This window comes from Dendrobates tinctorius, unplaced genomic scaffold (genome assembly GCF_039654945.1).
Source record: "Dendrobates tinctorius isolate UK_male_01 unplaced genomic scaffold, ASM3965494v1 ptg000060l, whole genome shotgun sequence".
Taxonomy (NCBI): domain Eukaryota; kingdom Metazoa; phylum Chordata; class Amphibia; order Anura; family Dendrobatidae; genus Dendrobates; species Dendrobates tinctorius.
In genome coordinates this window covers 17,115,504-17,141,646 of record NW_027361728.1, presented here as the reverse complement: position 1 = coordinate 17,141,646, position 26,143 = coordinate 17,115,504, and the positions used below count along the sequence as shown (strand labels likewise).

The following is a 26,143-nucleotide window of genomic DNA, read 5'->3' as shown; positions in this document are numbered from 1 at the left end:
AAGCGTTCAGGACCCGGCCATGCAGGTGCAGCAGCTTCTCTGGGGGCAGACGGCATTCCTGTTTTTTAGAATCTAGGGTTAGGCCTAAAAATTGTTGAATTTTTAATGGCTGCAAACGGGATTTTTTGATATTAAGTAACCATCCCAACCGCTCTAGAGCCGCCGTTGTTTTCTGTAATTGTTCTAAACACTGCTCGGCTGAACTGCCTATTATAAGGAGGTCATCTAGATAGGGAACGACTAGAATGTTTAGCTCGCGCAGATGGGCCATCACCTCTGCCATCACTTTGGTGAATACTCGGGGCGCAACTGCCACCCCGAAGGGTAAGGCCGCGTACTGGAAGTGCTGGATTGACCCCTCCAACTGAACCGCCAGTCTAAGGAAAGGTTGGTGTGCTAGACATATGGGTATATGGTAGTAAGCGTCTTTCAGATCTAGGACCACCATGAAGCAGTTTTGAAACAGCATTTTTATTGCGGTGTTAATTGTTTCCATTTTAAACGGACGTACAACCAGGAATTTATTGAGGGCTTTGAGGTTAAATATAGCCCTAAATGAGTCGTCCGGTTTACGGACCAAGAACAGGGGGGAATAGAAGCCTTTCCCCCTCTCTTCCTCTGGAACTCTCGTCAGGACTTTTTTGTTCAGTAGCTCGAGGACCTCGGTCTCCAGGGCAGCTTGTTCTAGCGGGGAAGATTTGAGCGGAGTTACCCTGAACCGATCTTGGGGAAAGCAGGAGAACTCTAGGTGCAGTCCTGTAGCTATCACCCCCAGTATCCAGCTGCTATTTGAGATTCTGGCCCAGGCCGGGTAGAAGGCAGATAATCTTCCTCCTACCGGAGCCACTAGTCATTGGGGCGGCTTCTTATTATCCCGTGATGGACCTTCTTGGCGCCCCCCTCCTCCGAACATGAAGCCCGTACCTCTGGTTTTCTTGTTGTCCCATCTGTTCTGATCTCTGGCCTGCCTCCTGCGGGAATACCCTTTTCTAGAAAAGGGACGTCTCCAGGATGTATTCGGCAGACTCGGAAATTTCTTTTTCTCATCCCCGGCTTTCTCTAACAGTTCGTCTAGGACGGGGCCGAACAAGTATTCACCCTCACAGGGGATAGAACAGAGACGGGACCTGGCTTGGATATCTCCCGGCCAGCATTTTAACCAGAGGGCTCTTCGGGCCGAATTAGACAAACTTGCAGACCTGGCCGCCATTCTTACTGAGTCTGCCGAGGCATCTGCCAGAAAGGCAGCAGCATTCTGGATAATTGGAAGAGACTTACGGATGGAAGCTCGCGAGGTTCCATCCTTTAGCTGGGAGTCCAATTGATACAGCCAAACCATCATGGATCTGGCTGCGCACGTGGCTGCTATTGCTGGCCTTAGGGCGCCTGCTGACATCTCCCATGTGCCCTTTAAAAAGGAATCTGCCTTTTTTTCTAGGGGGTCTTTAAGGGAGGCCATATCGTCGAAGGGTATAGATGACTTTTTGGAGGCCTTAGCTACCACTGCATCCAGCTTGGGGGCCTTATCCCATCGACTTACTATTGGGTCCTCAAAGGGGTACCTTCGCTTGAAAGCAGGCGGCATAGAACCCCTTTTTTCCGTTTTTTTCCACTCCCTGTCTATCAGGCTCTGGACTCTTTCGTTTAATGGAAAAGTCCTTTGCTTTCTGGGGTCTAGACCCCCGAACATAATGTCCTGAGCAGACAGTTTTGTCTTTTTTTCTTCTACCCCCATGGTTGACCTTATGGTTTTAATTAATTTATCCATTTGGTCCAAGGGAAAACAGAACCGGCTGGAATCCTCTTCGGAAGAAGAAGAGGAGGCCGAGGACTCTGAGGAGATATCTTCCCTCCTAGGGCCGACTGAAGATTCTGAGCCTGAAACACTAGCCCGTCTTCTTTTAGAAGAATCTTCTTTTGATAGGGCTTTTATTTCAGTCCTGATTGCCTCAGGTCTGTAGCGAAGCTTGGAACTTCTTCCGCTACCTGCATAAATAGGGAAGAGTGTAAGAGTCTGATACTCCACTCACGTTCTACCCTTCATCTCCGTCCCTACCGTCTGTCTCACGCAAGACTGACACAATCTCTTAGGGTGGCCATCTGGTAAGGGGCAACTACAGAGGGCACATTCCTTGTGCTTCTGCTTCCCTGTGGCCTTCTTCCCCTGAGAATCAAAAAAACATAAGGGGACACTGCATCAGGGTACATTCTCGCAGATCTCTTACCCTTGCAGATGAGGACAGGTACCGGATCATGGGGGGCTGCAGGAGGATCCTTTGGCCTAGAGGAACTACTGTGGCTCTGTCCACTCGAACGTCCCTCCTTCCGCCCCTTAGGCTGGTCACTGGGGTGCTTTGCCACGGGCTGCACCTCTTGTGGGTCCATGGGGGCTTCTGTTGTGTCCATCGCTGGGCCTCCAGAAGCACCTCAGCAGCAATGCCTTCTGTCTTAAGAAGGCTTCCCCTCCGGATCAGCAGGAACTCCGTCCGGTGTTCGGGCCCCCCATTGGACCGCCTCGCGACCCTCCCCCTCCCCTTCAGGCCTGTCAGGCGGCGGGCGCGTATCGGCGCGTGTCCACAACAACCGGAAGTCGACCGGCATCCGACTTCCGGTTTTCGGCGCTAGGCCCCGCCCCCTCCGCCGCGTCACTTCCGCCGCGCGACAGAGGCCGCGGGGACGCGCGGCAAGGGGCTAGCACTGCGCCGCCGGCTCGGAACCGTCCGCTCCCTTTGTGGGACACCGCCGGCGGCGTCCGCCCGAACGGCGCTCCGGGGAAAGGAGACACGGGGGACACCGCTTACCTCACCGGCCCATGGAGAAGGCGCCCACCGGACCCTGTCTCCGCCTGCTCTTACCACTGCCGTGGAAATCCTACCCGGACCCACCGTGGCGCATCCAGGGCTCCCAGCGAGACCGAGGTAGGAGAACCCCCCGCTACCTGAGTCGGTCCGCTGGCCTGGGAATTCAGTTATCCAAGACGGACGATCTGTAGGGAGTTCTGTCCCTGTTAGGAACAGGAAACCAACTGATGCGTGGGAGAGGTGCCGCCCTTTTGTATCTGTAGGTTTTCCTGTTCCTAGGAAGGGCGGATCCCTCTCTCAGGTGGTGCTGTCATGGACGACCGAATAAATATTTTTTAAAAGTACGGTATGTTGTATATTCTACTTGGTTTCTCGTGCATTTTCCCTATTTTCACATGCAAATTTCCCCTTATGGTTTAAAAACAAAACTGCAAAGTGCTCTTACTGTGCAGTAAAGAAGAAACATTACCTGGGCACCTGATGTTTTGGCTACATGCATTATTTTGTCCATAGCAAGGTAACTTTGTTGAGAAGCAGCTGGTCCAATAAGATATGCTTCATCGGCCTAAAAAAAAAAATAAGTAAAAAATAAAATGTATTGGAGATTGCAAAAGAAATGATTTCATAAAATGGTTTCTTGTCTAATCAGGTATCATTGTAAAAAATGAAGAAAAAAAAAAAGTGGAAAATCTAGTAACCACAAAATTCATTAAAACATCACATTTGTAGATTAAAACATGAAAAATTTAAGTTTATAAAACGTGTAAGGCTAGTTTCACATTTGCGTCTGTGCGCAGCGCATCATGCGCAAGTAAAAACGCGCATGCGTTTTTTATGTGCATGCACTCTCTAGATGTCACATTTCACAGGAGGAAAATCCTTAAAATAGACTCCACCAATGGGACATCAAACAATGCTTCTTTGTGTAGGGGGTGGTTTAAACCAGTGTCTAGACATGTTTACGCAAAAAACGCATGCGCATGAAAACACAGACGAACGCATGTCCATGCGCACGCCTGCGTTCCCATAGACTGTAATGCGTTATTTTGTCGCATTCCGTGTGCAAGCGTTTTTTTTTACGCCTTTCGGCGGACCCAAAAATGCAACAGGTTGCGTCCGGCGTTCCTAGGCGCACACCTGGAAAAAACGCATGTGCACGAAAACGCATACGAACGCATGCAAACGCAAGACCATGCGCACGCCATGCTAAACATAGGTACACATGACGCATGGACGCGCACAATGCACTGCCCAAAAAAACGCGAATGTGAAACCAGCCATAGCGCAATGGTTGACGCGTCTTGAGCTACACTAGCTCTTAATCATTATCTCCTTGGCGGTCACACTAAATTTTGCTACATGAATGGGGCTGGAGAGCTGTATAATACTTTATTTCAGCCATTGCCCCTGATTCATAATACCACATTTCACTCAATATTGATTCAATTATACAAAAAAAAATAAAAATGATAAATTAAGAATTGTCCAGCAATTTTATTAGCTAAACATGAAAATTCTTTTCAGATGTGGACAATGTTACCCCATCACGCCATTATTAGAGTTGAGCGAATTTGTTCGGCTCCCTCCTTATTCGGCAAGCCATAGCGCTTACCAAATTAGCTGCAGAGGGATCTGGCTTCCTGGATCACGCCGGCTGATCGGCGCCACAGCTGCATGTGTCGCTGCAGTGTCACAGTACATGCAGGGATTGCCCAACATACAGGCTCTCCCTGCATGTGTCGCTGCAGTGTCACAGTACATGCAGGGATTGCCCAACATACAGGCTCTCCCTGCATGTGTCGCTGCAGTGTCACAGTACATGCAGGGATTGCCCAACATACAGGCTCTCCCTGCATGTGTCGTGAATGGTGCGATCCAGGAAGCCGGGTTCCCTCTGCAGCTTATTTGGTAAGCGCTATGGCTTGCCGAATAAGAGGGACCCAAACAAGTTTGCTCAACTCTAGTCATTATATCAGACTCCAGCTCAGTGTATACGGAGACCCTTTAAAAGCATGACCGCAGGCAGTGCTGGATCTATATTATAGAGTAATACTCTAATTCATGTCCTATTTTGCTGTATGAGTGACATCAGTCCACCCATGCGGTTATTGTTTGCACCTATTGCCGATTGTTTATATGTACCTTTTGTGAAAAAAAAAATTTGGGGAAAAAAAAAAAATACCCACCCATCATTTTTCTAATGTATGAGAAGGTTATCACTGGGGTCCATGGGGGTTCTACTACTTCTGCCAAACCTTTAAATAAAGGCATTACAGCAGGCTATAAAGTGACCAAAAAACCCTGGGGGGAGGGGGAATTGAGAGGCATGCAAATGGAAAATCAGACAAATCTCATGCTTCAGCATTATGGAAAGTGACCAGGTGGAAGCAAAAGAACAGGGTTAAATTTTGAATCATTAGCATCTCTGACTGTGCCTAAAGGCATCTGTATTCAATCTGTATTCCCTGCTCCCTCACTTTAGGTGAAGATCCTGGCTCAGACGCTCTTCAATAATACCATATATACTCGAATATAAGCCAAGAGTTTCAGCCCATTTTTTTTTTTTTTTTAAGGCTGAAAGTGCCCCACTCGTCCTATACTCAAGTCATATACGCCAGGAGGTCAGCGGAGGAGGGGGAGCAGGGGTGTTAGATCATACTTACCCCCTCCTGGCACGTCTCTGCAGCCCTTGCTTCTCCCAAGGTCTCCGGCGCCTTCCTTCAGCGGTCATGTGGTACCGCTCATTAAACTCATGAATATGCGCATATTCATGACTTTAATGAGCGTTACTACGTGACCGTTAAAGGAAGGAAGAGCTGCCGAAAACCGTGGGAGAAGCAGAGGGGCTGCAGAGACTGCGCCAGGAGGTGGTAAGTATATGCGATATTCACCTGTCCCCGTTCCACCGTCGTGCGCCGCTGTCCTCCGCGTTCTCTGACTGACGTCCAGGTCAGAGGGCGCGATGACGTAGTTAGTGTGCGCCCTCTGCCTGAACAGTCACTGACAGAGCAGCGTGCGGTGGTGGAATGGGGACAGGTGAATACAGCAGGTGTCGGGGCTCTGAGCCAGCGGCGACACCAGCACCTGTCCCCCATAACGCGCCGGTGTCCCTGCCTGCTCAGGACACCAGCGATGAGAGTTGAGTATGTCTTTTTTTTTTTTTTTTTGTTTATATATAGTCGCAGCAGCATATGTGGCCCATAACCTTTATGGAGTAGCATATGGGGCATAATCTATGGAGCAGCATATGGGGCAATAACCTTTATGGGGCAGCATATGGGGCATAATCTATGGAGCATATTATTAACCTTTGTGCAGCATTATATGGGGTGTATTTTGTATGGGGCCATCATATGGGGCTCCCGAATCAATATGGCTATTCAAAAACATTTAACCTACTGATGTCTCAATTAATTTTACTTTTATTTGTATTTATTTTAATTTTTGAAATTTACCAGTAGCTGCTGCATTTTCCACCCTAGGCTTATACTCAAATCAATGAGTTGTCCCAGTTTTTTGTGGCAAAATTAGGTGGGTCGGCTTATATTCGAGTATATACAGTAATAACTTCTGATATTTCAGAACATGATAACGATTTTGATTAAAAAGCAGAATACAGTACCAATGACACATGCATGGACTGCCTATCCGCTTCACTATAGACCGCCACAGACTGGACTCCCATCTTCTTCGCTGTCCGCATCACTCGGCAAGCAATCTCTCCTCTGTTTGCTATCAGAACCTTCTCAATCTTACTTCTCCCTGCGTAACAAAACATGGATTGATCATCAATAAACTTGGAGGCTCTAAACTACATGAGGCTGCAGGTACATGGAGGGCACTGCTCATATCAACCAATGTGCATAGGAGCATAGAACAGTTCATTAGAATACGCCACCTCTGTATTACAAGCTTATCATACGCTGATGTGGCAGAGGAGACTTTAGGCAGCAAATCCAATAAGTGACTACATCTTTAGTTAAGGTACTGTCACACTTAGCGATGCACCAGCGATCCCGACCAGCGATATGACGCGGTCAGGATTGCTGGTGCATCGCTAAGTGGTCGCTAGTGCGCTGCCACACAGACAGATCTCACTAGCGACATCGCTGGGGACGGGGGTCGCTACTTACCTGTCAGACGAGGCGATCCTGACGTCCTCCCGCCCGCGTCCACGCGTTGCTTGTCGGCGCCACAGGAAGCCCAGCAGGAAGCTGACGACGAGAAACAGTCCAGGACGTTCTCTCGCGATCAGCGATAACCAGCGGGGGAGCGGTCGGAGGTAAGTATCAGACATAGCGATATCGCTATAACGTCACAAGTTATAGTGATATTGCTAGCGATATCGCCTAGTGTGACAGTACCTTTAGGCTAAAGCCTGAGGTCAGTGTAACTGGTAGGATTATTAAATCACCTGGAGCGGGCACCATTATACCCGACACAGTGATCCTGACACCTGCTGAGTCCAGAACAAAGTAGTATCATTGGCATCCCTGCAGCATTTGCACCCAACATTGCCGGATAAGGATGGATAGACAGACAGACACACTCTGCAAATAAAAACATCAATCTGATCATCATCAACAGATACAGAAAACAGAGAACGCTAGCATAGTATAGCATACCTGCAGATGCATATCTGAGGGAAATAAGGCCATGGGTCCTGTAATAGATGAGAAACAAGTACATGTCATACCAAATTATAACTGCTTGAGTAGATGCAGTGGGGAAAATAAGTATTTGATACACTTCTGATTTTGCACGTTTTCCCTCTTACAGAGAATGGAGAGGTCTGTAATTTTTATCATAGGTACACTGCTACTGTGAGAAACAGGATTTAAAAATTAAAACCAAAAAAAAAAAAATCACATTGTATGATTTTTAAAGGGGACCTGTCACTGTTTTGGCCACTATAAGATATGGCCACTGCCTTTCATGGCTTATCTACAACATTCTATAATGCTGTAAATAAGCCCTCGGTCCGGTCTGATGGATGTTGCAGGTCCGGTGCCTCCCATCTTCTTGTGACGCCGCCCTCCTGCTTGCTTCATCACTCTCCAGCATCGCACTCCTGTGCAGGCGTACTTATCTGCCCTGTTGAGTGCAGAGTAAAGTATTGCCGTGCGCAGCCACTCGGCCTCGCTGACCTTTCCCAGCACCTGTGCACTACAGTACTTTCCTCTGCTCAACAGGGCAGATAAGTACGCCTGCGCAGGAGCGAAATGTTAGGGAGCGATAAAGCAAGCAGGAGGGCAGCATCGCAAGAAGATGGGAGGCGCCGGACCCGGATCTGTAACACCCATCGGACAGGACCGTCCCTCCGAGTGAGTATAATAAAACCTATTTTTATTATCTTGCAGGTCGGACCAGGGGCTTATCTACAGCATTATAGAATGCTGTAGATGAGCCCTGAAAGGCAGCGGCCGTATCTTATATCGGCCAAACCTGCTGACAGGTTCACTTTAAATAATTAAATTGCATTTTATTTCATGAAATAATTATTTGATCACCCACCAAACAGAAAGAATTCTGGATCTCACAGACCTGTTAGTTTCTCTTTAAGAAGCCCTCCTACTCTGCGCTCATTGCCTGTATTAACTGCACCTGTTTGAACGCGTTCTGTATAAAAACACCTGTACACTCAGTCACACTCCAACCTCTCCACCATGGCCAATACCAAGGAGCTATCTAAGGACACCAGGGACAAAATTGTATACCTGCACAAGGCTGCAATGGGCAACAGGACAATAGGCAAGCAGCTAGGTGAGAAGGCAAAGAGTGTCTCAAACATTACTATTAGTAACACATTACAATATCATGGATTAAAATCTTATAGGGCACACGAGGTCCGTCTCCCTGCTCACGCGAGCACATGTCCAGGCCCATTTGAAGTTCGCCAATGACCATCTGTAGTCATGTATCGCCTTCTTCCCTCCCTCAGTAAGAGCATTGAAGATGGGTCATGGATGGGTCTCCCAGTAAGACAATGACCCAAAACATAGTCAGGGAAACTAAGGAGTGGCTCCTTAAGAAGCATTTCAAGGTCATGAAGTGGCCTAGCCAGTCTTCAAACCTGAACCCAATAGAAAATCTTTAGAGGGTGCAGGAATTCAATGTTGCCAACTGACAGCCCCAAAACCTGACAGATCTGGAGATTTGTATGGAGGAATGGGCCAAAATCCCTGCTGCAGTGTGTGCAAACTTGGTCAAGAACTATAGGAAATGTCTGACCTCTGTAATTGCAAACAAAGGTTTCTGTACCAAAAATATTAAGTTCTGTTGTATCAAATACTTATTTCATGCACTAAAATGCAATTGTGTAAAAATCATACAATGGGAGTTTCTAGACTTAAGATTGTCTCACTGTTGAAGTGTACCTACGATAAAAATTACAGAGCTCTCCATTCTTTGTAGGAGAGAATACTTGCAAAATCAGCAGTGTATCAAATACTTATTTCCCCACTGTAGATACAGACAGACCCAAGAACATTAGGTCAGTCTTACCAGAAACTCTGCTCTTTCCCCCCCCCTATAGTGGACATAAGGAGGTCTACCACGTATTCTAGTGTCAAACTGAAAGTGATCTAGAAAATGCACCATAAATGCTCAAAATATGGACAAATTTACCATTCCAACAAGAGGAAATCTTCATACACCATGTGGAAAGGTTTATCAGAGTGGCTCTTGGTAGATGAGAAGTCTGTCATAACACACTAGATGGTGGCTGTTGGAGCAACAATGCTTCAGCTCATCATTCGACAACCATCTCAGCCGGCTCTCCCATATACGGGAGCACTTGTTCTGCAAGCACTGCCGTGTCCTCTATAAGAAAGCTGATCTCTGGGAGAACAATGATTGGCAGTTTGAAATCAGACATGCATGGCCAACATCTCTGACAATCAGTTGGCCGGCACCCCCGTATATATTTGACTGTCGGCCGAACCTGTCTATATCAGCAGGTGTAGGCCAACATTAGTCTACATATGGATGGCGGCCTTTATACACTTTTGTCTAACTTTCTATAGGTTGGCTTTGTTGTTGCCTTTTAGAACATATCCTTCCTACTAAACCAAGTCCATAGCTATTTGCTAAGCCAAGCATATTTGCCATGGAAAAAGTGTAAAATACTTCACAAGTGTGGACGAAGCACGCATGACATTTTAATGAATTTATTTATATCTCAACTCTTATGATGGAAAAAATAATGCGGCATTTTTGTTAAAATGTTGTTGGATGTTTGTTTTTGGCCAGAAATGACTCAGTCAGCTGCTAAATGAAATGTAGAGAGGATATAAAGCATCCAAATCAGGCGATGGCACATAAAAAATAATTTATTCTACCAAATACATAAATCACAAGATTTTGACCTATTACAAACTGTTCTTCACTGTCCTATTAAGGGAATAGAAGAATCCAGAATATCTATAAACAGAAAGATAGTGGGGAAACACTTAGCTAACCTAAATGAATTCAAGTCTCCAGGTCCAGATGCATTACACCTCAGAGTACTGAAGGAGATAGCAGAAGAAATTTTTGAACCCCTCTCCATAATCTTTGAAAATTCTTGGAGAACAGGAGAAGTCCCAGAAGACTGGAAAAGAGCAAATATTGTTCCTATCTTCAAAAAGGGGAAGAAGGTGGACCCAGGCAACTATAGGCCGGTGAGTCTGACTTCTATACCAGAAAAGATCTTTGCACAAATTATTAAACAACATGTACGCGTATGTAGGTACCTGGATAAGAATGAAGTGATTAAACAGTCAGCGTGGGTTTGTAACTAATAAGTCATGTCAGACTAACTTAATTTCCTTCTATGACAGAATCAATGATTGGGTGGATCAGGGAAATGCTGTAGATATAGTATATCTTGACTTCAGCAAAGCATTTGACAAAGTATGTCACACAATCCTTACTGAAAAAATGGCTAGCTATGGAATGGACAAGGCAACTGTTAGGTGGATTCATAACTGGCTTAGTGATCGGACCCAAAGAGTGGTCGTAAATGGCTGCACATCCAGTTGGAAGAATGTCTCAAGTGGGGTACCACAGGGCTCTGTCCTAGGCCCTGTATTGTTCAACATCTTTATCAACGATTTAGATGAAGGAGTTGAGGGTAAACTGATTAAATTTGCTGATGACACAAAGCTAGGAGGGATAGCTAATACTAGAGAAGAGAGAGAGAGGATTCAAAAAGATATAAATAAACTGGAGAAGTGGGCAGCAACTAGCAGAATGTTTTTTAACAGGGAAAAAAGCAAAGTACTACATCTGGGCAATAAAAATGACAAAAACCACATACAGAAAGGGAGGAATAGGACTAAGCAACAACACATGTGAAAAAGACTTGGGTATACTAATAGATCACGACTGAATATGAGTCAACAGTGTGATGCAGCAGCAAAAAAGGCAAATGCAATTCTAGGATGTATTAACAGAAGCATACAGTCTAGATCACGTGAAGTCATTATCGCCCTCTACTCCTCTTTGGTCAGACCTCATCTGGAATACTGTGTCCAGTTTTGGGTGCCACATTTAAACAAAAAAAAACAAAAAAAAACAAACAAACATCAACAAACTGGAGCAAGTTCAGAAAAGAGGGACCAGAATGGTCACCGGTCTACAAACCATGTCCTATGAGGAAAGGTTGCAGCATTTGGGAATGTTTAGCTTGCAAAAGAGAAGACTGAGAGGAGACTTAATAGCTGTCTACAAATATCTGAAGGGCTGTCACATTGTAGAAGGATCATCTTTATTCTCATTTGCACAAGGGAAGACTAGAAGCAATGGAATGAAACTGAATGGGAGGAGACACAGATTAGATATTAGAAAAAAACTTTTTGACAGTTAGGGTGATCAATGAGTGGAACAGGCTGCCACGAGAGGTGGTGAGTTCTCCTTCAATAGAAGTCTTCAAACAGAGGCTGGACAGACATCTGACTGGGATGATTTAGAGAATCCTGCTTTGACCAGATGGCCCAGGAGGTCCCTTCCAACTCTGATTCTATGAAGTCTTTGTTGAGCATACATATAGCAGCACACACAGGGTCTCAGCAATCAGTATCTAGGAAAAAGCTCCTTGTGTTTTACATATCATACAAAATTAATTTAAAAAAAAAAAAAGAAATATAGATGTCCTGAGCCAAATAAACAATCTTCTGATGTCCTATCACCTGATTTGGAAGCTATTGTTTCTACATTTGAGTTGGCTTTTTGACTTTGCATCCCTATGATGGAAGAGTGCTGAGGGACATGTTCCATAAGATGCTACACATAAAGTGCTACAGTTTTGTTTTTTCTTTATGGCATTTTTCTGTCCTTTTGTCAAATTTTTAGGTGACTTTTTTTTTAATCAAAACAACATCTTTTTAGCAGTTTTCCCAGTAGCTTCTCCATTGGACAATTGCATTACCAGACCTCATTCAACCATTCCTCACATACATGTTTCACAACTAACAGTCCCATTGTAGTCTACGGAGCTGATCACGTGTTGGCAGGTTTCTTTTGCAGACAGGGAGTATGGAGATATATCCATTTTTTTCCAGCCATAAATCATACTCTCCAATACAAATATATAGGTCAGTTAAAAGCTCGTACAGGACTCTATGTTATCACTATTACATTCTGGTGATGTCTGTTTTCCACTCCACATTTTTTGGAGCATATGAGAAAAACTCATAGTAAAAACTGACACATTGGTCCCTTTCTTCATGCACAAGAAAAATCAATGACATCTAAATGATGTAAACAATAGAAATAACGCCCCAAAAATAACAATAAAGAAAACAGTAAAAATTCACTGTTCATAGTCTCAGCTGAGGCATTGTACTCATCACAGCACACATGTATAACGGAGGATTCATTTTATTGTTTAAGATTGAGGTCTGAGGCTGTGTGCACACGCTGCGGAAAAGGTGCGGATTCATCCGCGCGGATTTTGTACAATCCGCAGGTGAAACCGCAGGTCAAAAGACCTGCGGTTTTACCTGCGGATTGCTCTGCGGTTTTGCCCTGCGGTTTTTCATCTCCTCAATGGAGGAGATGGCAAACCGCAGGAGAATCCGCAGAAAGAATTGACATGTCAATTCTTTCTGCGGATTGAAAACCGCAGATAATCCGCGCGGAAAATTCCGCACCGTCTGCACTGCGGTTTTTGATTCCCATAGGGAATCATTGTACTGTACACCGCAGCAAAAACTGCTGCGGGTCCGCAGCGGCCGGAACCGCAGCAAAATCCGCAGCGTGTGCACACAGCCTAAGGGGTAAGGTTTCTCCTTGTGGAGAGTGACATGCCAGCTCTGGCTTGTCAAGGTAAGGAGGTTTATTCGCCGTGCAGTGCTCCTCTGGGAAAATAATATGCAAATTGCCTCTTCAGAGAAAAAGAGGACTTCAACTCTATAGCGCCACCTGTTGGTAGTAGCGATCCTACAAGTCACAATCAACCCTTTAACGAGCCTTGTAATATGACTTAGGCCTGTTTCACACTTCAGTTTTTTCTGTCAGTCTAAATCCGCCAAAATAGCGGAAAACGGATTCGCAGGCAGACTGACAGAAACGGGGGACAGCGGATCGGCGGATGTACAGATCCGCCGATGGTAAAAATTTAAAGGAACCGCGCCTGGAAAAAAGAAAAAAAAAATTTTAAAAAATACCGGCGGATGTAGCGGTATCCGGAAGAGAGCGGGCACCTGCGATGCGATCACACATCCCGCGCGAAGTGAGACAATGAGGCTGGAGATCGCGCGATGAGGCTGGAGATCGCGGCGGGTAAGGAGATCGAGAGCTCGAGAGAGATCAAGAGAGAGAGAGATCAAGAGAGAGAGAGATCAAGAGAGAGAGAGAGATCAAGAGAGAGAGATCAAGAGAGAGAGATCAAGAGAGAGAGATCAAGAATTTTCTTCCAGCAGCCAGAGAAGATTCAGGGTTAAAAAGGCAAAATGCTGATCCGTGAAGCAATAAAACATTACAGGCTCCGTTCGGTGATCTCAGCGGACGCCAAAATTCTTGCGGATCCGCACAAACACGGACGCAACGGACAATCATCAGTCAAAATCCGCCCACAATGCAAGTCAATGGGGAAAAAAACGTATCCGCAAAGAGAAATGGCGGATGTTTTTTTTTGCAAAACGGCGGATTTCGACTGATGGACACAAACGGAAGTGTGAAACAGGCCTAAGGATAAGATTAAAACACAGTTAAAGGGATTCTCCGGTGAAAACAAGCCATCCCTTATTGAGATGATGTGTGACAACTTGTTGATCAGTGGGGGTCTGACTGCTGGGACCTGCACAGTGGCAGAACAGAGAATTTTTGCCCCCATTAAAAAAACAAAGCGGTCTGTTGGATGGTTGATTGCTGCTTCATTCATTTTCTATAGGACTGCTGGAAAAAGCTGAGCATGTCACTTGGCAAAACCATAGGGAATGGATGAAGTGCAGGTTCAGCATGAGCATGGCTAACCTATTCCAATGGGGATAAAAGTGCCCCGTTCTCCCGAACAGTGCGGGTCACAGAGGTCAGACCTCCATAAACCAACACATTATCACCTAGTCTGTGAATAGGTGACAACTTGTACGCACCGGACAACCCTTAAACATAAAGCCAGGCTATTCCACCCTCTGTTAGGATCCACTTGTGACACCGGCAGAGACCTGAGTCTTTGTGCAAAGTATAAAAATTACCAAAGTCAATCAATTACAATTATTGGAATCATAAACCAAAGAAACCTCTGAGTTGTATAATAATTTTGAGGAGTGGTGCAGACGGCTGTAAATTCGCTCATCGGAGAGATTGGGGTTGATTATGCTGCTCGCACTCCGATCACAGGTTGGGTACAGTGTGAGCACAGTATGGTCCGATTCTCTTGAATGAAAAGATGGAGAAAACAAAATTCTCCATCTATTCCATTCTGTCAGTCTGTGGAAGTTAAGACTGCACTCAGATGTCATCCGAATGCAGTCTGATGTTTCCCACACACTCACTGACGTACACGGCTGTGTGTGAACTAGAAATCAGATCAGACCACGCTGTGTTTTTTCCTCAGTCTCTGTCCGATGAGGGACAAAAAAAAATAAAAATCAGACGTGCACAGCTCTATAGATAACACTGGTGCTGTGCAATCTGTTTTGTTGGATCGCACCCGGACCGAAAACACAACCCCATGCACCTGCCCTATAGGGGGAAGGTAGACTAGTTCTGTCTGTGGCTGGATTACTGGCAGGGAAGGGAGCCCACACTGGCCCTACAATCCAGGAACCAATCACATTACAGGTCACACGTTTCCAAGGCGCTAAGGAAAGTAAGCAGCGATCTGATTGGTAGCTGTGGGTAACAACGACTATATCCCCCTTCTCTGCATACGGACGGCGCATTCTCTCCCAGGACGTGTAGCCATTATACATAATACTTTATCAGCTCTCACACACTGGAGTCTAATCCGGACAATAACCCACCGGGAATGCAGCAGCGCTGACAGGCCCGGACAGCGTCTCCTACTGACAAGCACCAAGGTGGCCGCCATGTTAGCGTCTGCCAGCCCAGTGACTCTTGGGACACGCCCCCTCAGCACCTCGCCGTTCAGGCGACCCAATAACACGTGCAGGTTGGACCGCAGACATAAAGCGAGGGGCTGAGCGTTACTAACACTGATTATGTTTATTCTACACAAGTGCAACTTTATTAGTAACGATCAGTCCCGTCCCCTGCAGGACCTTCGTGACGTCACCAAACCATAGCACGTGACCGGGTAGGCAGTGTGGCACGTGATCTATAGTCGGGGTATCACGTGACCGCCCGTAGCTTGTGTGCGGCCTATTCAAAAGACAGGAGGGGAGGGGGTTGCTGTTTGGGTGGAGTCTGTGAGGTTACAGGTAACGCTGTGTGGGTGGAGTCTGTGAGGTTACAGGTAACGCCGTGTGTGTATGGAGTCTGTGAGGTTACAGGTAACGCCGTGTGTGTATGGAGTCTGTGAGGTTACAGGTAACGCCGTGTGTGTATGGAGTCTGTGAGGTTACAGGTAACGCCGTGTGTGTATGGAGTCTGTGAGGTTACAGGTAACGCCGTGTGTGTGGAGTCTGTGAGGTTACAGGTAACGCCGTGTGTGTGTGGAGTCTGTGAGGTTACAGGTAACGCCGTGTGTGTGGAGTCTGTGAGGTTACAGGTAACGCCGTGTGTGTATGGAGTCTGTGAGGTTACAGGTAACGCCGTGTGTGTGGAGTCTGTGAGGTTACAGGCAACGCCGTGTGTGTATGGAGACTGTGAGGTTACAGGTAACGCCGTGTGTGTGGAGTCTGTGAGGTTACAGGTAATGCCGTGTGTGTATGGAGTCTGTGAGGTTACAGGTAACGCCGTGTGTATGGAGTCTGTGAGGTTACAGGTAACGTCGTGTGTGTATGGCGTCTGTGAGGTTACAGGTAACGCCGTGTGTGTGGAGTCTGTGAGGTTACAGGTAACGCCGTGTGTGTGGAGTCTGTGAGGTTACAGGTAACGCCGTGTGTGTATGGAGTCTGTGAGGTTACAGGTAACGCCGTGTGTGTATGGAGTCTGTGAGGTTACAGGTAACGCCGTGTGTGTATGGAGTCTGTGAGGTTACAGGTAACGCCGTGTGTGTGGAGTCTGTGAGGTTACAGGCAACGCCGTGTGTGTATGGAGACTGTGAGGTTACAGGTAACGCCGTGTGTGTGGAGTCTGTGAGGTTACAGGTAATGCCGTGTGTGTATGGAGTCTGTGAGGTTACAGGTAACGCCGTGTGTATGGAGTCTGTGAGGTTACAGGTAACGTCGTGTGTGTATGGCGTCTGTGAGGTTACAGGTAACGCTGTGTGGGTGGAGTCTGTGAGGTTACAGGTAACGCCGTGTGTGTGGAGTCTGTGAGGTTACAGGTAACGCCGTGTGTGTATGGAGTCTGTGAGGTTACAGGTAACGCCGTGTGTGTATGGAGTCTGTGAGGTTACAGGTAACGCCGTGTGTGTGGAGTCTGTGAGGTTACAGGTAACGCCGTGTGTGTGGAGTCTGTGAGGTTACAGGTAACGCCGTGTGTGTATGGAGTCTGTGAGGTTACAGGTAACGCCGTGTGTATGGAGTCTGTGAGGTTACAGGTAACGTCGTGTGTGTATGGAGTCTGTGAGGTTACAGGTAACGCCGTGTGGGTGGAGTCTGTGAGGTTACAGGTAACGCCGTGTGTATGGAGTCTGTGAGGTTACAGGTAACGCCGTGTGTGTATGGAGTCTGTGAGGTTACAGGTAACGCCGTGTGTGTATGGAGTCTGTGAGGTTACAGGTAACGCCGTGTGTGTGGAGTCTGTGAGGTTACAGGTAACGCCGTGTGTGTATGGAGTCTGTGAGGTTACAGGTAACGCCGTGTGGGTGGAGTCTGTGAGGTTACAGGTAACGCCGTGTGTGTATGGAGTCTGTGAGGTTACAGGTAACGCCGTGTGTATGGAGTCTGTGAGGTTACTGGTAACGCCGTGTGTGTATGGAGTCTGTGAGGTTACAGGTAACGCCGTGTGTGTATGGAGTCTGTGAGGTTACAGGTAACGCTGTGTGTGTGGAGTCTGTGAGGTTACAGGTAACGCTGTGTGTGTGGAGTCTGTGAGGTTACAGGTAACGCCGTGTGTGTATGGAGTCTGTGAGGTTACAGGTAACGCCGTGTGTGTGGAGTCTGTGAGGTTACAGGTAACGCCGTGTGTGTGGAGTCTGTGAGGTTACAGGTAACGCCGTGTGTGTATGGAGTCTGTGAGGTTACAGGTAACGCCGTGTGTATGGAGTCTGTGAGGTTACAGGTAACGCCGTGTGTGTGGAGTCTGTGAGGTTACAGGTAACGCCGTGTGTGTATGGAGTCTGTGAGGTTACAGGTAACGCCGTGTGTGTATGGAGTCTGTGAGGTTACAGGTAACGCCGTGTGTGTGGAGTCTGTGAGGTTACAGGCAACGCCGTGTGTGTGGAGTCTGTGAGGTTACAGGTAACGCCGTGTGTGTGGAGTCTGTGAGGTTACAGGTAACGCCGTGTGTGTATGGAGTCTGTGAGGTTACAGGTAACGCTGTGTGGGTGGAGTCTGTGAGGTTACAGGTAACGCCGTGTGTGTATGGAGTCTGTGAGGTTACAGGCAACGCCGTGTGTGTGGAGTCTGTGAGGTTACAGGCAACGCCGTGTGTGTGGAGTCTGTGAGGTTACAGGTAACGCCGTGTGTATGGAGTCTGTGAGGTTACAGGTAACGCCGTGTGTGTATGGAGTCTGTGAGGTTACAGGTAACGCCGTGTGTGTGGAGTCTGTGAGGTTACAGGTAACGCCGTGTGTGTGGAGTCTGTGAGGTTACAGGTAACGCCGTGTGTGTGGAGTCTGTGAGGTTACAGGTAACGCCGTGTGTGTGGAGTCTGTGAGGTTACAGGTAACGCCGTGTGTGTGGAGTCTGTGAGGTTACAGGTAACGCCGTGTGTGTATGGAGTCTGTGAGGTTACAGGTAACGCCGTGTGTGTGGAGTCTGTGAGGTTACAGGTAACGCCGTGTGTGTATGGAGTCTGTGAGGTTACAGGTAACGCCGTGTCTGTATGGAGTCTGTGAGGTTACAGGTAACGCCGTGTGTGTATGGAGTCTGTGAGGTTACAGGTAACGCCGTGTGTGTGGAGTCTGTGAGGTTACAGGTAACGCCGTGTGTGTGGAGTCTGTGAGGTTACAGGTAACGCCGTGTGTGTATGGAGTCTGTGAGGTTACAGGTAACGCCGTGTGTGTATGGAGTCTGTGAGGTTACAGGTAACGCCGTGTGTGTGGAGTCTGTGAGGTTACAGGTAACGCCGTGTGTGTATGGAGTCTGTGAGGTTACAGGTAACGCCGTGTGTATGGAGTCTGTGAGGTTACAGTTAACGCCGTGTGTGTGGAGTCTGTGAGGTTACAGGTAACGCCGTGTGTGTATGGAGTCTGTGAGGTAACGCTGTGTAGTGTCAGGGGGAGATATATTTAGTACCATACCTGAGAAACCGGGAAAATTACGTGGCGTGCAGAGGGTGTCTCAGCAAGTTTTGGCCACACCCCAATCCACTTCCATTTGCCATTCTTTTCTTCTCTGGCAGGAGGGACATTCAGCAGACACCTGAGACTGCACGGCACAGACCCAGGGCGTCCGCTGTATCCGGGATGAGGGGATGGATTCCCGGGGGTCGGTGCCTGCATGGCGGCTGCGAATCTCTTACCTCCCGGCTGTTGATTAGTCCGGGGAGCGCGGCGGGGTCTGTGCGTCCTGCTCATCACTAGTTCGGGCCTGTGGCTTTATTTTTTGTTCCTTCATTCCCAGTCGGAGCCGCCAGAACTTTCTCATCTTTATGTAGCTGCACTATACAACATCTTTCTTTTTGTATCTGTAAGACCGTGTTCACACGTTGCAGAAGTCCTGTGTTTTTGTTTTCTGCAGCAAACTACACAATGACAATCTTCTCTGATCACTGCTGCATTTTTAGGCCTTTTTCCCCTTATTGATGCATTTCTGGTGCAGATGTGAGGTCACGTCTTAAGTGCTTTTTAAAGTACAGAAAAGCTTTGATTCTGCACTTAAAGTAACTGCGTTTTTTCATGGTTTTTTTTTAAGGCTCCACATAGAAGACGAGAGAAAAAGCACCAAAATCACACCGTTCAGCAGCATCTTTAGACTAGAGGGGGCGCAGTTTTCATGAAATCACATCCAATTTTCTTGAACAGTTGCACCTGTGGTGCCCCTGAGGCTCAGTCGCCACAGAGGTACTGCACCTTCTAAGGTGTAGTGCCCCACCACCTAGGTAAGTTGGGAACTCCTTTCCACACTCCAGCACCTGCACCCCACATACAGGATAGTTCAGCAGGACCACATTGCAGCTCCATGCTTAGAGGGTAGCAGAGCACCTTTCGTGGGTCCTTGCTTCGTAGCACGAGATGTGCTGGGAGGTGGGTGGAGTTGAGATCCATATAAAAGGTTGGGAAGGTTTAGAATTACAGATCAGTCAGAGGTCAGTCTGACAGAAGGTCAGTCGGGTAGGAAGTCACTCAGACAGGAGTGAGGATCCCTGGAAGGAGGGATGGAGGAAGGAGTGCTGCAGCTACCTCAGTGATCTGAGCCAGCTGGGACAGGAAAGGAACAGAAGGAGAAAGACGTAGAACTGCAACCTAAGCTTCCATAAGAGAGAGAAGGAACAGTGCGGAACGAAGGAGTAGGAGAACAGAGAGGAGTTGTGGGTTGGAAGAGGAACCCTGCCTATAGGTTCTCAGCGCAAGGCCGGGGCCCGGTCCCCGAGGTTGTATGGATACTAAGGCTATGTGCACACGTTGCGGAAACGCAGCAGTTCCGCTGACATGGTACAGTACAATGAAAGCCTATGGGTTTTCAAAAACGCTGTGCTCACGCTGCGTTTTTTTCCGCACGGTTTTGCTGCGGTTTACAAACCGCAGCATGTCAATTGTTTGGGCTGTTGCGCAGCGGTTTCACACCTTTAACATAGTAGAGGTGTGAAACCGCAGGGCAAAACCGCAGGTCACTTTACCTGTGGTTTTACCTGCGTTTCCGCGCGGAAAAACCCGCAGTGGAATCCGCAACGTGTGCACATAGCCTTATGGTTCTGCAGCAGACACCGGTGGAGTAGTTGGCTGTAAATGCATTACTCCCATCCAAGACTCGGGGCACAACAGCAACTGAATAGAGAGCCAGAACTCCGGAGAAGGGAGTCCCCGAGAGAGGCTACAGCTGTCTGCCATACGAGTAGAGTTGTTAGGAACATCTGACAGGAGGAACTTCAGAGTAACTTAGTACTGGAGTACTTAATTCAAACAAGCGCTAGGAAGGAGACTGCACAGCCCGTCTGCTGAGAGAGAATCCCTGAGTTGCTTCCAGGCTAGCCTGCTCCGTTACCATCTGTAATCAGGACCCTGGACTGCAGTTATCAAGTAAAGGTACAGAAATTGCACCCCGCTGTGTCTTGTCTACTTCCTACCCTTACGGCACTGCTACATCCCCGTGCAAACCACCTCTACACTGCCCTGGGACTATAGCTTCACCTGTGGGGAGCTTTTACATCCTTTCTGCACCATACCATCAGTCCCAGCGGATCTGCATGCAGCGTCGGCTTAACACCTCCCTTGCAGAGCACCACAGGTGGCGTCACAAACTATTCCACTTCATTAACTACATAAACATCTCGCCATTGACTTTGGTGCCCAGTGCCATGGACCGGGTCACCGCTGCTGTGACACATTCCCCTGACCCCGGTACCGAGTACCCCGCAGCCCTGGGAGGGCGACCCAACTTGGCGTCACGAACAGGATGATGAGACCCGATGCCATCGGGTTCTGTGCGCCTGAAAGTTGTGAGACTTTATACTTTTGAAAATGTGTAGAAGACCTGATTTAATAGACTGTAAAATGGACATTAGAAATGGCCGCTGGCGCGGAGAAGAAGGGCGTGAAGAGATGGGAGGTCCTAGGAAAAGACCGCGAAGAGTATTGGGCCTTCCCTGCCTGAATTACTATGTGACGGCGACATGGCCCACCCCCCGAGGGGTTCGTATACTGGCTTGGTATGGAGGCGCTGGAAGAAGACGCCGCCCCTGGAAGGAGGGGCAGAAGAAGCCAGTGGCGGGAAAGGGGCCGAGGCAGGAAGAAGAACACCATTTTGGAGAGTGAGGGAAGGAGGCCTGCGGAGCGCGGGGAACAGAACTCCCTGGCGCCATGGCTGACGGCTCCAACCCGATCTAGAAGACGAAATTGCTGAACTGACCACCCGTCTGCAGCTGAGGCAGGAGGCCTTGGAGCAGCTGAGACGGCAGTAGGCCCAGGAGGGGCCTATGCCTGCGGTACCCGCTCCACAGGTACCTGCTGTCGCTGCACCGGCCTGTCCTCCGGCAGCACTGATTTTCACCTCCACGCTGTCCGTGCGGCTAAGTGTACTGGAGGACCCGAGAGTTGAGACCATGCTCCCACGCGGACCTGTTGCGGCTGCTCAGGTCCCGACCGAAACCCCCGCGGACCCAGAGCTGCCATCGTCCTCATCACCACCGACGCCCGGACCAACCATTCCAGTGGATATCCCTGCAGCTGCCCACCGTCACGAGCCTACACCGGAGCAGAGACCGCACCGCCAGGAGGCCTCAGGTACGTCAGATGTTCCTCAACCTGGGAAGGCCCTGGGGTGCACCACGGCTGCAGTGGCTGGCCAGTTCGTGCTAGACCTGGTCTGGGACCGGGATGACTGTCCCCAGGGGGAAACATCGGGACCCCTAGCGGTGGTGCCGCGGGCCCCAGTGGGCGAGGGCCGGTCCCAGGAAGAGCGGGAGGAAGAAGAGAACTGGGCAGGATGTCGGGCCACTATCCGGCAGCTGAATACCGGGAGAGGGAGCAGCGCCGGCTAGCAATACTAGGCCCGGATCTGGACCGCAAGGAGAGGGCCCGTGCTGGTCATTATGGCCGCCCGGGATGCAGCTGGATGGGGGCAAGTGCTGAATGTGAACAAGGAGAGGGGTTTTGGATTTATTGCGGACCCCAAGTGAATCAGTGACTTGTTCTTAAACAGGAGGGATGTCGGGTCACATCTGAGGAAGGGACATCCTGACAGAGACCTGCAGCCTGGGGAGTATGTGACATTCACCCGGCATGAGGGGCTGAGGGAGTGGTATGCCCTAAATGTACGTCGTATTCCAGAAGAGCTTATTGAGAGGTACAAGCCGAAGCGACCTGTTGCTGCCCCTCCACCCACCGTTGCCACCCAGACTGCTCAGGTACCTGCTCCCAGGAACCAGGCTGCTCTTGCATCAGTTCCAGTCCGGCAGCCCAAACCAAAGATCCCTGGCTTAACACCTTGGGAAGAAGAATATTTAAAGATTGTCAACGATTACCTTGAATCTGGTAGCAGTTCCAGTTCGGCTTCCAGAACCCCAGGAGGGGACCACCATTAAGAAATTTCTCAAATCTCGTACCCAGGAGGGTTTAGTTGCACCAGTTGTGCCTTTTTCTATTGTTCATCATGTTTTTGTTTTTCTGGTAGCACTTTTGTTGCCTAGTGTTTGATTGGCAACGTTGTTTTCTGATTGGAACTGAGGAGATCATGGACGCTGAATGATCCGAAACTGTGCTTGTAAATAGTTTACACCTCTTTAGGTGCTCTCTCTTGGTTTTACATATAAAGACACTTTGCGAAGATAATGTTTTACATATAAAGACACTTTTCGAAGATGATGTCTACCGCAAAGGACACTGCAAGAAATCCCGGCTGGGAGTGGTGTCCAGCACTTACAAGAATAATTGTTGAATGTTTTACTGTGAAGTATTTGATAATGTGTTTTATAAGAGTATTAGTAACTGAGAAATGGCTTTTATAGAATGTCTGATATAGACATGAGTGATATGAATAAAGAATTGAAAGTGACAGGTGACGGACCAGGTACTTGCGGTCAGTGTCTTGCGTCTAGAGAATGAGAGAAAAATGTTTTACGGAGAATTGCACTTAGAATTAAAAATTTTAGATAGAATGTTAGAATTGTTTGTAACGTTCAAGAATGAGTACCTCCTATACTAGGAAGTTTAGTATAAGAATTGTTTATGCATTATAACATTTTTGTATGTTCCTGTACAGTCAACTTTGTTGTCTTGCAGCCCGCGGATGTGCTGTGTTTAACTGGGGGGGAATGTGGCGCCCCTGAGGCTCAGTCGCCACAGAGATACTGCACCTTCTCCTAAGGTGTGGTGCCCCACCACCTAGGTAAGTTGGGAACTCCTTTCCACACTCCAACACCTGCACCCCACATACAGGATAGTTCAGCAGGACCACATTGCAGCTCCATGCTTAGAGGGTAGCAGAGCACCTTTCGTGGGTCCTTGCTTCGTAACACGAGATGTGCTGGGAGGTGGGTGGAGTTGGGATCCATATAAAAGGTTGGGAAGGTTTAGAATTACAGATCAGTCAGAGGTCAGTCTGACAGAAGGTCAGTCGGGTAGGAAGTCACTCAGACAGGAGTGAGGATCCCTGGAAGGAGGGATGGAGGAAGGAGTGCTGCAGCTGCCTCATTGATCTGAGCCAGCTGGGACAGGAAAGGAACAGAAGGAGAAAGACGTAGAACTGCAACCTAAGCTTCCATAAGAGAGCGAAGGAACAGTGCGGAACGAAGGAGTAGGAGAACAGAGAGGAGTTGTGGGTTGGAAGAGGAACCCTGCCTATAGGTTCTCAGCGCAAGGCCGGGGCCCGGTCCCCGAGGTTGTATGGACACTTATGGTTCTGCAGCAGACACCGGTGGAGTAGTTGGCTGTAAATGCATTACTCCCATCCAAGAATCGGGGCACAACAGCAACTGAATAGAGAGCCAGGACTCCGGAGAAGGGAGTCACCGAGAGAGGCTACAGCTGTCTGCCATACGAGTAGAGTTGTTAGGAACATTTGACAGGAGGAACTTCAGAGTAACTTAGTACTGGAGTACTTCATTCAAACAAGCGCTAGGAAGGAGACTGCACAGCCCGTCTGCTGAGAGAGAATCCCTGAGTTACTTCCAGGCTTGCCTGCTCCGTTACCATCTGTAATCAGGACCCTGGACTGCAGTTATCAAGTAAAGGTACAGAAATTGCACCCCGCTGTGTCTTGTCTACTTCCTACCCTTACGGCACTGCTACATCCCCGTGCCAACCACCTCTACACTGCCCTGGGACTATAGCTTCACCTGTGGGGAGCTTTTACATCCTTGCTGCACCCTACCATCAGTCCCAGCGGATCTGCATGCAGCGTCAGCTTAACACCTCCCTTGCCGAGCACCACAGGTGGCGTCACGAACTATTCCATTCCATTAACTACATTTCCCCATTATTTGGGCGCCCAGGGCCACGGACCGGGTCACCGCTGCTGTGACACATTCCCCTGACACCGGCCCGGTACAGAGTACCCCACAGCCCTGGGAGGACGACCCACACCCAGCAGAATTTCTGTGCAAAAAAACAAAAACGCAGCATTTACACTACATGTGAACACGATCTAAAAGTCTACGCAAAGTGGATAAGATTCCATGGAGTCTCCGCCCTCTTCGTTACAGGATTCTTTTGAAAAGAAAAAACGCTGTTTTATTTTTAAGTGCAGAATCAAAACTTTTCTGTATTATTGGAAAAGAATTAATAATGCAGATTTACATCTCCACCTAAAACATCAAATGTGGGGGAGCACAAAAGAAATGCAGCAAACAGGCTATAATCAGAGAAAATGGTTATTTCGTCCTGTGATGAGGATTAGTGATGGGCCAACCCGTGAATGTTTGGGTCTATCGGGTTTGGCCAAACATTTAAAAAAAAAGTTCAGTCTATGTACCCAATCCCAGACTGGCGCCTGAACGTCTGGCATTTCCCACGCTGTCATCTGTGTGACAAAGTGAGAAACGCCCACCGTGATCAGCGGTAAGTTCGTTACTGCTGGACAAAGCGCTGTGGTTCACTCGCTGTCATAGAGATGAGAGGAGACTTCCGGCACAGGAATCCCCTTTTCAGTAAAAATTATTTATTTAAACATCTTCAGCCATAAAAAACATGGCGGCGACCCCCCCCCCATAGGCCTGACTCGTTTCGGACCCAGTGAAAACAGTCCTTCCTCAAAGGCATACAAACATAGAGTGTACAGTTCCTTATTTCTATCACAACAGCACATGCGGGCTGGGATGAGGGGATGTCTGGCGGTGTTGCGGGTGCTACGGGGGTGTCCGGCGGTGCAAGGGCTCTGCCGACATTTTGTGAAAGGCCAGAGCCCCCGTAGCTACATGGTTTCCTGTGCGGTGGACTCCGTCATAACTAGAATCTAATGTGTCTGTGTGCAAAATTTGGACCTGTTGATCAGATGTATGGGCCCTTGTAGTGTTCCATAAAGACATGCGTGTTCACACCCTATGTAATAGTGTCTTCTGTACTGGTTCCTTCCTCTATTCTGGCCTTACCCTGTAATAGTGTAGGTAAGCCCCCGATGTAACCTGAAAGATAAGAAAAATGAGTTAGATTATACTCACCCCAGGGTCCAGTCCGATGGGTGTCGTGGTCTTGCACCTTCCATCTTCTAGCGATGACGTTCTCCTTCTGCCACGGCCCCTGCGCAGGCGTAGTTTATCTGACCTGTTGAGGGCAGAGCAGAGTACTGCAGTGCACAGGCACCGGGAAAGGTCAGAGCGGTCCTGCGCACTGCAGTACTTTACTCTGCCTTCAACAGCATGAGACGTGGCAGAAGTAAAAAAGAGGACATCATCGCTAGAAGATGGGAGGACCCGGACCGGACCGCAACACCCACCACATCGGACCACTCCCCCCGGTGAGTATAAGCTAACTATTTTTTTCTTCTCTTTTAGGTTACATCGGGGGCTTATCTACAGCATTACAGAATGCT

The 26,143-nt window shown here is 48.2% G+C and overlaps 1 protein-coding gene across 3 annotated transcripts in view; it reads right to left on the bottom strand.

Moving 5' to 3' along the window:
• The window catches only part of MCCC1 (methylcrotonyl-CoA carboxylase subunit 1), a 139,054-nt gene that overhangs the window by 99,223 nt on the left and 13,688 nt on the right, over positions 1–26,143 (bottom strand). The window contains exons 1-4 of one of the 3 annotated variants that reach the window (XM_073578758.1): positions 15,251–15,443; positions 7,427–7,464; positions 6,424–6,563; positions 3,271–3,366 (exon numbers count right to left, since the gene is read on the bottom strand). In XM_073578758.1, coding sequence (XP_073434859.1) covers positions 3,271–3,366; positions 6,424–6,563; positions 7,427–7,464; positions 15,251–15,318 — 342 coding nt within the window. In that variant the 5' untranslated portion in view covers positions 15,319–15,443. Of the gene's footprint in view, positions 1–3,270; positions 3,367–6,423; positions 6,564–7,426; positions 7,465–15,250; positions 15,444–26,143 lie in introns of those variants that run through there. The other 2 variants (XM_073578756.1, XM_073578757.1) reach the window with 2 other exon arrangements.